Below are 15874 nucleotides of genomic sequence, written 5' to 3' on the forward strand. Positions count from 1 at the left end.
AACTGGAACTGGATGATCTTTAAGGTCCGTTCCAACCCAAACCATGCTATGATTCTATGATCTCCTTCCCCAAGGGTTCTTTGGAAGCAGCCAGCGAACAAGGCACAGGCTGGATGAATTGTGGTGACAGCAAGCTCCTCTCTTACCACTGTCATTCCCCTCAGATTTTCTCCGTTATATGATGAGGGTAAAATGGCAGAGCCCAGTAGAAATGGTGACCGGGAGCAGTCTGCCAGCACAGCAATACCTTTAACTTGCAAGTCTGAGGGAGGCAGGAGTAGGCCAAGGGAACACAGCTGTCCTTCAAGTCCCCATGATTCAGGATGGCCACCTCAGTTTAGATGCCATCAGTTACAGCAGCAAGACCTGCCCATACCATAGATCTGCTACAGCTACAGGCGATGAATCAATGAAACGGGCAATGAGGGCACAGCCTAGCAGTACCAGTTTTCAGAGGCACCAACAGTCACTCACCATGCCAAAGCCAGTCCATTCTATTTTAATTCCGGAAATGCACTGCAGGTGGCACGCTCCTTTGGTAGCACAAGAGCTGTGTTAAATAAATTGTGCTAGTCATTGCAGGCAATGGCAGCCAGGGCTGCTATGAGTCAGCCAGACCAGCGTCAGTTCCCTCTACTCCAGTTCTTTGTTCTTCTGAAGTACAATAAATAAAAAACGTTCCACTTACAACATTTAGGGGCTGAAATTACCCTGCAGAAAATTTGCACCAATGTTGCCCTCATGTTAATCTTTTTCCTCTTTTTTTTTTTTTCCAGGGGCATCTGAGCTGTCACCCCACACTATGAGCCCTGGTGCTGCAGGCACACAGGAGCTTTCAAACAACACTACAGTGAAGAGCTAGAGAAATCTAGGGCACGACAGCATGAACTGTGGGTGCCTGAGCATCAAGGAAGAGAAAAAGGGCTGTGGTATCCCCACTGGCTTTCCAGTTCTCCTTGAGGAAATAATCATTACCATGATCAAGAGACTAAATTCCAAACTGAAACGGATCTGTGACCCCTGACAGACAGCAAAAGAGGCAGGACCGAACTTTGGGCAACGTTGTAACTCTAGCTAAACTCACATGTCATTCATTCCCTCGTCCCTGACCCACAGTTTCATATAGCAAACAGCTTTACCTTTCCCGCGCAGAGCTCCACTCCAATTAGCTGTGGGCTGCTGTGTGTGCCACTGCAGCTACACCAGCACAAACCGGTGTAAGAGAAGGGAGAACCAGGCCCTTTGTCTGTGAAAGCTCAACGCCGTCCTCACTGATTCCCATGGCCAGTATTTTCCCACTTAATCCTCTTCACTGTAACTCACAAAAATAAAATAAACACTCTGCAGAGGTGGTATCTGAGTTTGGCCATTATATTGTTAACATATGCACACAGTGCCAGTTACTGTTATTAAGTCAATAAAAAAGTCTTTATTCTGCAATTTTAAAAGAGGTAATAGCTGCAGCCTGCATTAAAAATACCTTTCACACTGTAAAAAACAAACAAAACACCATAGGCTACAACTTTTCTAGAACCACACACCAGTTTCCCTGATCATAGTAACTCTTTTGAACCCTCACACAATCCAGGGATCTGCACGCTGCTTCCAGTTCCCCTTCACAGAACACATGGTAATAGCGGTGGAAAACAGGGCTGAGTTCTTGGGATTCCTTGGAGCCAGCTGGAAACAACACTGTATCAACACTTTCCCCTTTCTTTTTAGTGCCACCTTTCAGGTGCCAGGGAACCAGCAAATCTTGAGAGTGAAAGGAGGTTCGGTTAGTGTGAACAGGCAGTCTGGAGTCTGCGACTGGCTTTGCATCACAGCCTTCATCCTTCGAGTCATGAAGGAGTCGGTCAGAACATGCTGAGTCTTGGCTGCTGCTATCAGGCATTTGATCGCTAAGTGGTCTCTGGGCCATGCCGGTATTGATTTCCTCCACTGTGTCTTTACTACCATTCTTTTCCTTAAGGTATTTAGACTTCTGGTTTTTGTACTCTTGTTCCATTGCCCAGACATAAATGAGTGCTGTTCCACCAGGTCTTAGAAGTCGGACTAGTTCACGGATAGTAGCCAGTCTCCTCTCCTATAAAGGAAAGCAAAAGTGTAGCGCTAGTACATAAAGGCAGGAGAATGGAATGGCAGCAATTCCTCCTTACTGTCCCCCCACAAGACATAATAAAAATCAGGGACATATTTTTCCACTATTCATTTTCATTCATAATATAGTCCATCACTATGTGCAAGCCAAGACATTTTCTTAAACACAATTCTTGCTGAAACACAATTTCTTCACCTAAAGGGTTATCAAGCATTGGAACAGGCTGCCCAGGGAAGTGGTTGAGGCACCACCCCTGGAGGTATTTAAAAGACGGGTAGGTGGGCACTCAGGGATGTGGTTTAATGGTGGACTTGGCAGTGTTAGGTTAACGGCTGGACTCGCCAGTCTTAAAAGGTCTTTTCCAACCTAAATGATTCTACGATTCTCCTTCCGTTTGAAACCAGTGCTGTGCTGAGCAGAATTTCTTAGACATATCAGCCCAGCTGGAAATGACACACGCCTCAGCATCTAAAATCCCAGATTCAATTCTACCATACCTGATGATACACACCCTAGTCTCCAGTAGAAGGAGTCAGATTTATGGCTTAAACACTGGTTGCTCTGACCACGTCAGCCTTCTCCAAAGCAGACTTCTTCCTACTTTTTTATATCGGGCTTGGAAACATTCGCTGTTTCTGGTAGGGAGAGACCAGCGGGCTCCACCCAAGATTATGGCTCCCTGGTCTAGAAGTTTGTTACAATCACACAGCTCCTGCCACACAGGAGAAGCTCACACAGCCCAGAGATACAGCAGCCTAGCGAGCAGTGTCCCTGTCATTTGCAGATGGACAACGAAGGCACAGAGAAAAACACGAGATCTGCTCAAGATCTGAGCTGGGAAGTAACGTATCTCTTGACTCCCAAAGCAGACCCCCCTTCTCCAGTGTCATTAATTGTAATCAGACAAAAATGAAACACAAACACCCAGATCAAAGTGCCAGGAGGAGCAAGGGCATCTGCCACGCAGAGGGAGAACGTGAAGAGAAAGTTTAAGAAGCAGTGGCAGTGCAACAGCTTGATCTGCTCTGACAGCTGCTTACGCCAAGTGCAAACCTATGATTTCCCCCATTTTGTTCTTCCCTTTTGCTTTCGTGAGCCCAAAGTAGTGGGTTTTTGTAATATTAGTAGCTCTGCACAGCAATACAACAGTACAGTGGAGCACAGAGAGGGCGACTTACCGCTGTTGAGAAATGGTGGATTACCGCAATAGAGATGCAGGCGTCACAAGAACCACTGCGGATTGGTACTGATAGGGCATCACAGACAAAAGCCTGGAAATTTTTTTCTCCACAAATATCCACCAGGTTTTTGCTGCGATCACAGCCAACCTATAACAGAAAGTGCTTCATGAAGCTTTTCATAATTACAAGACTGGAAAATGATTTTCACTTGATGCTTACAGTAATAGAGTCATCACAGTCTCCTACTGAGGTAGCACATTTTAGTTTAAAATAAAAACAAGTGCAAGAAAATAGCCTTAAGTAAGAGGAATATATATGGTTCCCAGGTAGAGACAAAAAGAAATAACTCCTGATGCTTACTTTAAACAAAGATGGCAGGTTGGATATTAGACAGCTCATTATAGCATGCTGATTTTGAACCAGCTTAGGACAGAACAGGTTTCAACCTAACTTCTCCTCAAAACTGTCTCTTGAAACCAGCAAAACAAGAGGTGACCTAGCCTCAGTATTTTATTTTCCTTTCAATTGATATTTGTAACCTGACAACATTTGAAGCAGACAAATACTGAACTCACGAAAGCTGAATCTACAAGTGTAAATGACAAACTGGTGACCTTGGTGGCATCACTGAAGTATGTCACACAGCTTCACCAATCACCCAGGTTTCGTCATTTCAGTATAAGTAAGGAAGTGCTCAGGTACAGTCCTCTTCACCCTCAGTATCACGATCCACAAAAATTTAACCTCAACATAATTTTCCAAGGTTCTGTGCAGTCGTGATAAAGTGACCCCTAGAAACCATTTCAGGACACCTCATTAAATGTTTCTTCCCCCCCCCGCCTTTAAACCTTGCCCAGTGTGCAGGTCCAAGATGGTAAGAAAAAGCATCTTGAAGATATCTTTTACATGCTTGCATAAACACAATAAATCCAAATTGATCAAGACCCTTCTGAAAGAACAAACAGAGCGAGGTATGCACCACCCTCATTTTCATGTCTGCCATGCACATTGAACACTCAAACTGAAGCCCTGCTACCAAGCCATACATCAAACCCAGCTTGCATAAGAATATTAAATTTATTTTTGTTTCCAATGATCAGTAATGAGTAGATAGCAGAGAACAGATTCAGAATCCTAAGTAATTACTGCTAACAGTGTTTATTGCATTTGACACAGAAAGAATACTAAACCATCCCTGATCTAAGAAGAATAGCAAAGAATTTGTTCTGGTTAATCAACCCAGTAGAGACAACAGTACTTGCTAAAATTAAAAATCTCTTTTACAATGATTAATGAAAATATATTTATTTTCCATCATAACTTTTCATTTTATCAGTTCAAATCATTTTAGCTTTCAATCTACTACCACAGTTTTGAAGAAAACCACGATTCTGTTCCAGCCATATGTCCTGAAAGCTTCCAGGTGAGCTGCTTTCTAGTTAGGTCCCTGACTTCTGGTCCAAAGTAAATTAAACAGTTATGAAAATGCCAACCTGACAACCCAAGATAATCCTCCGCAAAAACAGTATGATGAATATATACATATTGTCCTGCCAATTAGCTCTAAACAGACCTGAAAAGATCAATTCTAGCATTGTTTTCTTCCCATTTATTCCTTGGCCTTGTCTCTGCGTTTACTGAAGCACTGAGTGAATAGTATTATTTATGAACAGAAAAAAGGAAACTCTTGGTTTACTTGGAAGTAAACATAAATCCCCATCAATTCACACTGGAAGCCAACTGAAGTGTCTTTAAATTACTCTTTTCATGGAATGGATTTAGCTGACAACCTGCATGTTAGAGATTCCACGCCTCATTACCGGTGCCTTCAACTACTTTTGCAATTAAGACATTAGCATGCAGTATTTAATAAACTCAAAGGACCAAATTCACTGCTGACAGAAGGAGGGAGAATACTTGCCATTTCCACTGACAACAAACTTTAACCAGAAAGAATTGCTTTGGTGCTGCGTGTCTATAGCAAAAAAGAGATGGATAATAGAACTCAACCCTCCCCTCCCAAAATGACCTTGAAAAGGACTACACTATGTTGATGAAACCCAGTGAACTGAGAATGAGAACAAAGGCATGACTGCCAGAATGTGAAGTCCTCATTTGCATCTAAATTGTATCAAATAATTACGAAGTCAGCCTTACTTGTATTGTCATACTTATTAAAGTGAATCTACATCCAAAGCAAAAAGATTCCGTTTTGCAATGAAAATGGAGACCTTGAAATGGATTACTTTGAATGCACAGCTGCTCTAAAATAGGTATATTAGGCTGAAACTTGATGCAGATTTAAATGTAAACATCATAATAGATGCTATGCACATATGCTGAACTCAGGGAGTCACCGCAGATATGCCTGGTGCTAAAGCTAAGCAAATGTAGCATCCTTACTAGAATTATCTCTGTGTGATATCTCAAAAGAATTATAATCACCACATTCCTGCATTTTCTAGCTTATAAAAAACATGCATTTGTTAAAAACCAAAATACATTGGTTTCTGTTGCTTAGAAAACAATAACCTAGCAAAACACAGCTAACTTCAGTGATGCAATGCTGGAAAATGAGCTTATCTGATTTTTATGAGTACAGAAAACATCTACAGCAAGGGGCAGAGACCACAAACTCAACTCTTCCCAATTCTGTTACTAACTGATTTCTACATTCTGAAGCACGCGGAAGCTTTGATGTGATGGAACTTTGTTTACAGAAAACAGTTCAAAGGACTGTTTTATATTTCTTTTTCTTTAATTACAGATTTAATCAAAACATTTTAAAAAAAAAATCTCAAAATATAACTGGAATGCTTTCATTTTTGCCAGTTCATGTCTCTAATTTTGATGCTTAGCACAGGATGCTGACATCTCTTACAGAAGGGCGGACAAAGGTAGTCAAATTACTACTAGTTCAGTGTCCAAAACCAACAGAATCTAGTAACATTTCTTGGTAAGCCAAACTGTATAAGTTTTTAAGGTTCTCTATTTCTTCTTATTATGTGAGTCTTCTCAATCATTTCTTATACCTGTTTTCCAAATCAAATTCCTTGCTCAACCCCCCATATTTCTCATATATATCTCAAATAGCATGGCTGACTATTCAGCTGAATCCACCTCTTAGGGAGTCCACCTCTCAGCAAATTGCTCTACACCTTTTAGCATTTCCTCAAAGGAGGCTGGCTTCTCAAGTTTCTCGAATTTTACTCCAGGCAGCCATTCCCACATCCCTGCCTTTTCTGCGGGTACCTCCACTCCTCTCTTCAGTGCTTTTTGTGATGTGGACAATGGCTCGCAGGAGCTCCAGAATGGCCACAGACACCTATGTACTGGGGCACACAATACACTTACATTTTTAACAGGGATTTCAGGCACTGATTTTCATTGTATCTGGATAAACACTAACTGCATCCAGGTCTTGTTTTAAGCCAGGAAATCGGTATTAGTACAGTACATTAGTATGTAATTCCGCAACTAGAACCCCAGCAAACACAAAATTTATGAAAGAGGCGAAAGTCTGTCGTCATTCCGGCATACAGCACGCTCTGTTTAGGGCACACTGGGTAACACAAACCTCTAGGCTAATAGAAGTATCAAAAAAAGACTAAGATAAAAGGATAAAGGAAGGGAGAAACAAGTGTAACACCTGTGATTTGCCTGAGTTTGCAGCAGCTGTACCGGCTTCCTGAGAACAGGATAACAGGCTGATATCCCATCCCGCTCCTTTGCGCTCCCAGGCACCTTCACCTCCACCGTTTCAGCCAGCAGTAGCTAAATTAAGTTTTATAAAATCTACTTAATGTCGTGGTTTGGAATAGATCATTAGGGGGCAAAAGACACTAAATAAATAGCTTGCTTTGTAATGGTGCTGCAAATCTGCAAGAGAGAAATCCTCTTGCAAGCTTAAAGAAAGACAGGTCAATGTTGCCCACCATTATATATTTTCCTTCTGCATTATCTCATTATAACTAACTCTACCTGGTAGAATTAGTTCATTTAAGTGTCTGGAAGCCTGATTGGTTCAGCACATTAGAAACTGATGGAGAAAACGACATCTAATTCTGAAATCCAGACGCCAAATGGAATTATGTGGCTCCCTGGAGAAACACCTCAGCTATAACTAATAGCATGAGAGCCTCAACCAAATTACTTTCCAGCAAACACACACATACGTAGAAAAAGAGACACCAGAACAGCCACAGCAAGAAAGACAAATCTCCTTGCTCCAGTTGGTCTGAGTCAGGCCTTTAGTATTCCTTTCACGTAGCATTTTGGTTTTCCATTGCATACAGTCAGGGTGTCTGTGGAAACAAAGTGCTATGTCTAAAGCGTGAAGTTCATTTCTCAGTGACAAAGCGTCCGAACCAGGTTGAACAATCCAGCGTTCAGTCTTGTGCTGCTGTTGCCCAGTTCCTTCTGAGCTCTCTTCCCAGATCTCCCATCATTTTAATGACTCCTATTCATTGAGATAAAAGGGCAGGAAAGGTTCCTCTGCCTCACCCGCCAATCACTAAGATAGAGTGAATTTCCTCCAAGTATACCTTTACCAATTAGTTTTGTCCTTCCTGCTTTTACCCACTCATATTAAGTCCTTTGGACAGAAATCTGTTCTCAATCAACATGGACCCAGTGCAAGTAAAACCCACCCACCATTATGCAAGCATACCACAGCAAATATTCACCATCCCTCTTCCCCACACACTGGCAAAAATCAAATTTTTATACAGTTCCAGTGGAGCCCAGTTTGGGACAGTAATACAGAAAAGAGAGATGCGCATCTCGCAGCAAAAGGGTCACGTGAAATACAAGCTGCATTACCGATCACCTTTGAATGACAAGCACTACAGAAATAGGAATGTCTGTATTAAGGCAATCCATCTGGGCTCCTGCATTGCCAGCATTTTTCTTCCTAGCATCAGTATTCTGGCAAGGAGAGTAATTTATATGTAAAGAAAAAACACCTCCCCAATGGCATTTTGAGTCGTGTGTAACTAGATTTGCCATCAGTTTACCAGTTCAATTAAAAACGCAAACCACAACACTGAAAGGCTTCAATGTCTTTCATGCACACCCTAGCCCCGTGAGAATGCTGAGCGTTCCTGTGGGAATTTACACACCACCACACCTACCTGAACACTGGCAACAGGAAGACAGAGCTAAAGCTCATAAAAATTGATGAGATACATTGCAGTGATATCAACTGGCTCTGGAATGAAACCCTTGTGGTGATGGGGGGATGGGTAAGACTGAAACGTAGCATTCTGTAAAAATAAAAGCTCCACAGATATAAATATTAAGCTTGAAAGTGCTTAAATATAAATTGTTAAAATAATTCCCCCAAATGAGGTTGGGAGGGGAAGGGACTGCATAAAAACAACCATTTCTCTCTTCTGCATTCATTCAAAGAATAAAAAAGATGCGCTAGACAGAAAAAGTAATCTGAAACTTTATTAAATTCAGTCTTTCTCCACTCTTTGCCCTAACTACATCAGACTTGGATTCCATCTCTCGCTCATACATTCTTAATCTGAATTTGTTTGTCATGAAATTGCTGCTCTTTCACTGTGTCAGAATAATGCAGCCATTACAGCACTGTCATTTTCGTTGAGTGTAGCTGGACTCGAGTGCATTTCATTGTCACACAACCACACTCAAGTAGATAAGGCTACATGTAATCATCCAAAGAAACTGAAGCAAATACAATACCACAGGCTACAGTGGAGACATTTTCAGACGATGCCTGAAGATTAAAACCGTCAAGAGCGCTACTTTAGTTTTGATCTACCATTAGTGCTGCTACTTAAACTATGCTATCTAAAAACGTACAGTAACCTTTACAGCACATCACTTGCCTTTAGAAAGTGCTTGCCTCAGGTTTTCAGTATTTCTGAGCCAAAACACGAAAAGTTACATGGCTGTACGGACAGTGCTCTACCTAACCCCTAAATAACTCCTAATTTCACAGCGTTGCTTTACTGCTGCTTTCCCAACAGGATCTAGGCTAAGAGCTCCAATGCACTGTGCACAGAAACTTACCAAGAGCTACAGCAATTGCTGTGAAGACTGCAGCAATTTATTAAGTTTCTGCCTGGATTTTATGTCCCCAAGCCAAGAGGAGTAAATGAGGGAGGAAACTGATGCCCTGCACCTCAAGAGCACTGTCCTTATCCCAACGATGCACCTGATACACAAAGCGTATTCCTTAACCCCTCACCCTTGGATCCATGCCCAACCCATGGTAAATGGAAGTAACACAATATGAGAAACAGCACTGTAAAATCAGACCTATCTGTTGAGCCCAAATAATAACCCAGGAGGACAACAAAAAGTGGAAAAGACTGTTCCTCTCTCCCTCACATAAAAAACAGTTGAACAGGCTGACTCATCCAACACAGTCACTGTATCAAGGAGATGGGATACTGGTAACAATACTGATACATCACTAACACTTGTACTTCCTAAAGAACAGTATAGCAAGGGAATACAGGTAAAAATCCCTTTAAGGAATATACGACTACTGATTTCCCATTAAGGAATAAATGAGTACTGGTTTCCCACAAATCAGAATCCACAAAATAAAGAACTGCCATCAGTCACTTCTGCAGTCGCAGAAATAGTAAAGTATTTAAAGTAGCACCTTGCTTCAAATAATAGCCATTACCTTAGCTTTAGAGGAAGCTGCACACACACAAAAAAATAAAAATCATCAGGACAGTTCACTCTAAAAAGCTGACCATAAGAAAAATGTCTTACTAAGCCCTGTCTACTGGCACTTTTCTTCAGGTCAAAGAATCAGGGTTTGTATTACCTATGAACAAAGTGATCTTAACATTTCTTAGAAGAATTTGACCCAATCCCTATGACTGCTGCTCAGTGCTCAGCTTTCTGGCATTCTGTGACTGTAAGCTCCACCTGATAAATGACACCAAATGTGCCCAAAGTATTTTGTCTTCCAGCAGAAAACAGACTGCCGCAGTCTAACCTGCTCCCAAACCATCAGGTCCCCTTGGATCAACTCCTTGTCCTCACCAGCAGCAATTACTCATATCCATGCTAGGTGATCCAAGTGACACCCACTGATAACCCTTCATCAGTACTGAATGACACTCAATAGTCCTCCCTTCCTCTTTCTCCAAACCAGTGTAAAACCACACTGTTCCTCTCCCCTACTATTCTCTTAGTCTTTTCAAGATACCACCAAAAGCCTAAAAACATCTGTAAACAAAATATACACTGTTTTTCCTTTAACAACAGTTTAGCTGACATATAAAAATAAATATAGTAGATATAAGGAGGCACATCCATCTTCCTGAGACTCTGTGCTGGCTTTGGATTAAAGTAAGCAAATGCGGAGTTCTAGAGCCTAGTTCCAACCAAGAAAAACTGGTTGTCACCAGTGGAAAATAAAACACCAAGGGAAACCAACTGAGTGAAGCAACTGGCAGATTCTGTTTCTCAGCTGTCTCAACTGCTTCTTCAAAAGTTCCCTCCTTTCCAGTGTTATTTTCCACATTTTGGATTTCTCCTGAAGGCACATATGAAATGAGGTAACACCTAAAGTAACCGAGGAGAGGGGCTGGCTTGCATTTGACTGCTAGTACATATGTGATCTTTCTTTCCCTTAGTTCATTAACTGTGCGCTCCAGAGAACAATCTGGTGCTGGCAATTTCCGAACACAGCACCTTGCAGAGATTTTGCCTTAAAAGTCTACCACAAATGTACACAACAGCCGTTTACCAAATTCATTCTAGGACCAGGTGACCTTCATGGTACCCTGATAAACTTTTCTCCTCCTTAGTTAAGTTTACTGATTTTTCTTACAGGAAGCAGGAGTGAAAGACTGAAATGTACTGAACATTAATAATTATTTTCAGGCTACAGCAGTCACGCATAAACATGCCTGCTTATAAATCAGTTGATATTGTTCTAACTTATAAGAACAGTAATGGAAATAAATCCATTACTAATACAGACAGGGCTGTAAGTAACAACTTATGTTTTACAGCTGAATATAAATAGCAGGACAGAAACTCCTGAAACAGGCAGAAAAGTCTGATTTTATTATTAATAATGAACATTTTGCCTTACATAGAGGTTTTCAAGCCTGATGGATTTCACAGTGTTTCACAGTACAAGCACATGAAAGAATCAGACAATTCTGGAACATGGGAGAGCAGATAGCCTAATGCACACCTCCCAGAAATATTTCTTTTGGGTAAAAATAACAGGAAGTTTGACCCTTGCAAAAAAAAAGTCTTTGAAATATTCGCAACAAAAATTATCTCTTGGTTCATATTTTATGTGCTTCATGTCTTCCTGATAGGGAGAGAAGTAAAACTGGGCTAAGTATAGACTGTGAGACAAGGAAGGCGATGAGAACATCAGCAAGAATGATGTCAGAACTGTCTAAAAGTGAAGGGAGTGAGAGAAAGGCCAGAAATCTGGGCTGAAGTTGAGACTCTCCCATGAATTTTATGTTGGCACATTTACTGGGCCTATGCACAGAGTCAGAGGTAGGACAGCCAAACATGACATCATTCAGAAATGAGCCACGCCACCAGGCCAAAGGGAAGTGAAAAGGATACATGAAAAGTAGTACTGCCCATGAAGATTTCGGGGAGATACACATTGCATTTCCCACCCACCAGCCAAGTGAGAAATTTACTGGAAGCATTCAAACTGTCCAACCATTTTCCCTTTTATTAAGCTTATTCAACAAAAGAGTTATAATTTTTCAATCCACTGCACCCATTACCTATTTCTTTTATTAACACATTTTGACTTGCAAAGCAAAAGTGGCTTGGGAAAAATAAAAGGGTAATGCACATAGTGAATGGATGTGGAAACCTAACACAATTGGTAATCGATCTTGGACCAGGAAACAGCTTTCTGTTCTTGGCACTCTTCCCACAACTGAAGCTCCAGCATACTACAACTGCAGGATGGAATAAACACTAGTACCAATGAAAACAAATGACAAAAGCTGCTACTTACCATGTACAAATCCTCGTTGATGCCTAGGTATTTCCCATTACCACAACCAACATCAGCCACTATTGACCCTTTTGGTAGTGACCTGAGAAACTCTACAATTCGGGGCCATGGGCTATGCCTGGTGCTGCTGAAATGTGTGGCAATCTCTTCGTACACCTTGTGTACATATTCTTGTTCCAGCTTTGAGGCTTCCATCTCATTGTGGGGAAATGAAGGTTGTACCTGTCTTTGCTGTCCTTTCTGGCTGTCACAGACAGATGGGTAAACTAGATACAGCAACACATACACAAAAAATCATTTTTTTAAAAGTTATTCCTTGTTGGTTAAACTTATTTAGCAAAAAAAAAAACAACCTAGAAGTGAAATATTAAAATGCAAAAAATGCTCCATTCCTCCTTTACCTTTTCAAAACTGAAATGCAGGTCAAACCTGCATTTGTGTGTTTGATCACCTTAAAACAAGCACCTGCCCAGATGTATCAGAGGCTGTTTGCAGTGATCATTCATCCTCCTATGTTAACAAGGTTTATGTTTTCAAAACTGAGACAGTGCCCCTATTACCAAAGATCATGACATCATTGCAATTCAGCCTCTGAAATTCTGTTCTGAGGGCACAAATGGACTTCAATTCCATGTAACAGTTGAGTCACCTATCATTATCTGTACAGCCCTAAGGCACTTACATGGCTCTGTCACTGCAGATCTGGCTGCTTCTTCTTCTCTAATGTACTTATTTTCACAAAATTACAGTCTGCTTCAAATAAAAAACAACAAAAACTGATGGGAACCTGAAGAATAGTAGCTACTTCCATTCTGGTATGTAATTCTGGCACTTGAGGTCCCAATGAAATGCAAGATTCCCGATTAGTTGCCTGGGTCTAGAGCAAGCCAAATGCCTTCCTGTACTCAGAAACTACAGTAGCCACATAGATGCAACCAATTCAGGCCACATAGTGTGCCTAACCCTGAGCCATCCAGGAACGGCTACCAGGAATGCCAAAAATCACCCAAAGGGATATCCGGTTTGCTCAAAAAAAATGCTTACACGTTGGTGATAAATAATAATTTTGACTTGGAGATCACCTCAAGACACTTACTGCAATTGCAAGGGCTTCTCCTCACTTTCCTAAACGTAAACGACGTCCTGGTTTCCCTTCGATTTAGTGTCAAATCTCCAACATCAGCAGTGATCGTTCCAACTTTCTGCCCAAGCTCAGATGCTTGAATAACATCATATTTTCGGGGTGTAATCCTAAAACAAAGTAATACAAAATAATAGAATAATTTGCATCAGAAAAAAAAAAATCCATCTTTATAAGAAGGCACTTCTTAAATACTGTGACAAGTGTAATTACAACATGCTATTTAATGTACTGCTGCTTCTGTTTTCAACTTACTCAATTTCAGAGAAAAAAAAGAAAGGTGCTGACACAAACTAATGACATTAATTAAAGTGTTATTTAATTGCAAGTAATTACATTTCCCTTTTCTCCCTTCCTTTCCTCCCAGAAAGTTTGATTGTTTATTTTTCTAGGACATTATTTGAGATATATTTGTTAAAGATAAAATACACTCGTAAAAATGGTGTCTGTGGGCATAAAAGCATAGCACTGTCTCAGCGCTGCATTAGCAGACTGAAGTTGCGTGTTACAAACGGGCCTCTCCAATGAAATCTGCTTTGCAAAAGAACTGCTTTTCCACTTCTGACAACCAAAGATGCAAAGTAGTAGTACTTGGGACATTGCTAAAATGCCTAAAGGAAGAAACTCTGCTGTAGATCTTTCTTGACCAAAATCTATCAAGCAATCTGGGAACAGAGCTTCTTAAGCTACTTCTGGATTTGGCGCTGATCTTCATGGAAAACAAAAAACATTTTTGCAAGGACAAAATTCATAAAATGAAAGTGATTTGGGACTTTTCTGGGGTGACAAAAGTTTCAAATAATTTTATGAAGAGATTTACATTATGAAAAACTACCAAACCCAAGAATTTGTAGTAGCTCTACACACGGGTCTCTCTCAAGGTTGAGAAGAGGAAAATGAGAAAGTAAAATGTGAAACACAACTTGAGAGAAGAGAAACAGCTGCACCCACATGTGGTTTCCCATCACTTGCACATGGGAAAAAGTAGATACTCTTGGAACAAAATGGAAACTCTTCAGGGAAATAGCTTAGCACTTCAAAGCTGTTACTGTCACACTGAAACGCTTCCTCTACTTAGTCATCAAAGAGATTAATGCAGAAATTTCCTCAAGAAAAAAAAAAAATTCATCTCTAAGGAATTGGCCTCTCAGTGAGGCCCCTTCAGAGCTGCTGACTTCAAAGTACCGATGCCCAGCAGGACAAACTCTCAGTAGAAAACTGACTTCTACATTGGTTAGCTGAATCTAACCCTCACAGGTTGAGCCAAAAGAGGGAAAAAAGTGTCTTACATCTTTTAATAAAGCAGAACATTCAGTTTCATCTCAAATTTCCATTGGAACTTTTGGTCAGGTCATATGAAACTGTTGACCAATGCCTGTAGTTAACAAAGAAAAATAATCTGAATGCCGAGAAGGCAGCCTGCAGCCTGATCGGCATTCCCATACTTTGCTGTATGCCACCTTTCCTACCACAGGGAAGCTGATCTCTTACCAAGTCACAGGGAAAAAGAGTGTGGGTCCTTTCTGTCTGGAAATCAGAAAGCAGCACAGTGATGCTCCATCTAGATGTTGCAAAAAGGAGACATGGAGCAGCCTTGAGAACGGAAATGTCCCAAAGGCAGCCATGGAAAGGCCGGGATACAATAAAGAACTGCCTTGTTCATGGCAGATAATGAAGCTATGATGAAATAATCAGCTAAGGATGCCCAAGACTCCCTGGAGAAGAGAACTTCAAATCCCAAGTTTGCAGATTTTCTATTTGATTTTCTTTTGTACCTACATCAACAGCAGCTAATATTTTCAGAAATAAGTCTTCTTTTTCAAGGTTCCAGTTTCAACCTACATAATTTCCTTTTGCCTATACTACAAGCAAGAATTCTGAATCAAGGCTGGGCTAAAACCAGGATTCCCAATGTAAAAAATAAAACACTGCACATCCTCTTGCTTGGCACTGAGTTGTTTTACTATTACAGTGTCAGGAATGGTGTTTTCCCAGATCACCCAACCAAAAATGAACTTCGTCATAAAAGCCATCACAAATGAACCTCATCAGAAAAGTCATAATTCTACTTTCACCTATGAGACAAAAAGAGTACGTATCTTTCGCCTTCCTTGATGACACTGTATAACTTATTTCTTAACCGTATATTTCTCTTCCAGAAAGAACAGAACAAAAATCCTTTTCCTGTGCACTCTGTTAACACCATCAAAACGAAGTCTCTAATTCCCTTGTGTCCTGGTTCCGGTGGGGATAGGGTTAACTTTTCCTGGTATTCCATGCCATGTGAGCCACGCCCACCCTGAGCTGCCGGGGGAGGGGGCAGGAAGTTGCTGCTTAAAAGCGGGCTGGGGCGGCCCGGGTCCGGCCGGCGAGCGGCGGGGGGAGCGGCGGTTCCGTAATCGCGTTTGTATATTCCCCTATCCGTGTTGTTGTTGTTTGCCTGTTCCCTTTGC

The 15874-nt window shown here is 41.1% G+C and overlaps 1 protein-coding gene across 5 annotated transcripts in view; it reads right to left on the reverse strand.

Annotated features, from left to right (window-relative positions):
* Positions 1–1404: 1404 nt before the first annotated feature.
* Positions 1405–15874, reverse strand: part of ALKBH8 (alkB homolog 8, tRNA methyltransferase) — a 64439-nt gene continuing 49969 nt past the window's right edge. For all 5 annotated transcript variants that reach the window (XM_054195661.1, XM_054195670.1, XM_054195652.1 and 2 more), the window contains 4 exons: positions 13377–13531; positions 12281–12546; positions 3280–3429; positions 1405–2086 (listed from right to left, as the gene is read on the reverse strand). In XM_054195661.1, the coding sequence (XP_054051636.1) occupies positions 1517–2086; positions 3280–3429; positions 12281–12546; positions 13377–13531 (1141 nt within the window). In that variant the 3' untranslated portion in view covers positions 1405–1516. The remainder of the gene's footprint in view (positions 2087–3279; positions 3430–12280; positions 12547–13376; positions 13532–15874) is intronic.

This window comes from Rissa tridactyla, chromosome 1 (assembly GCF_028500815.1).
Source record: "Rissa tridactyla isolate bRisTri1 chromosome 1, bRisTri1.patW.cur.20221130, whole genome shotgun sequence".
NCBI lineage: Eukaryota > Metazoa > Chordata > Aves > Charadriiformes > Laridae > Rissa > Rissa tridactyla.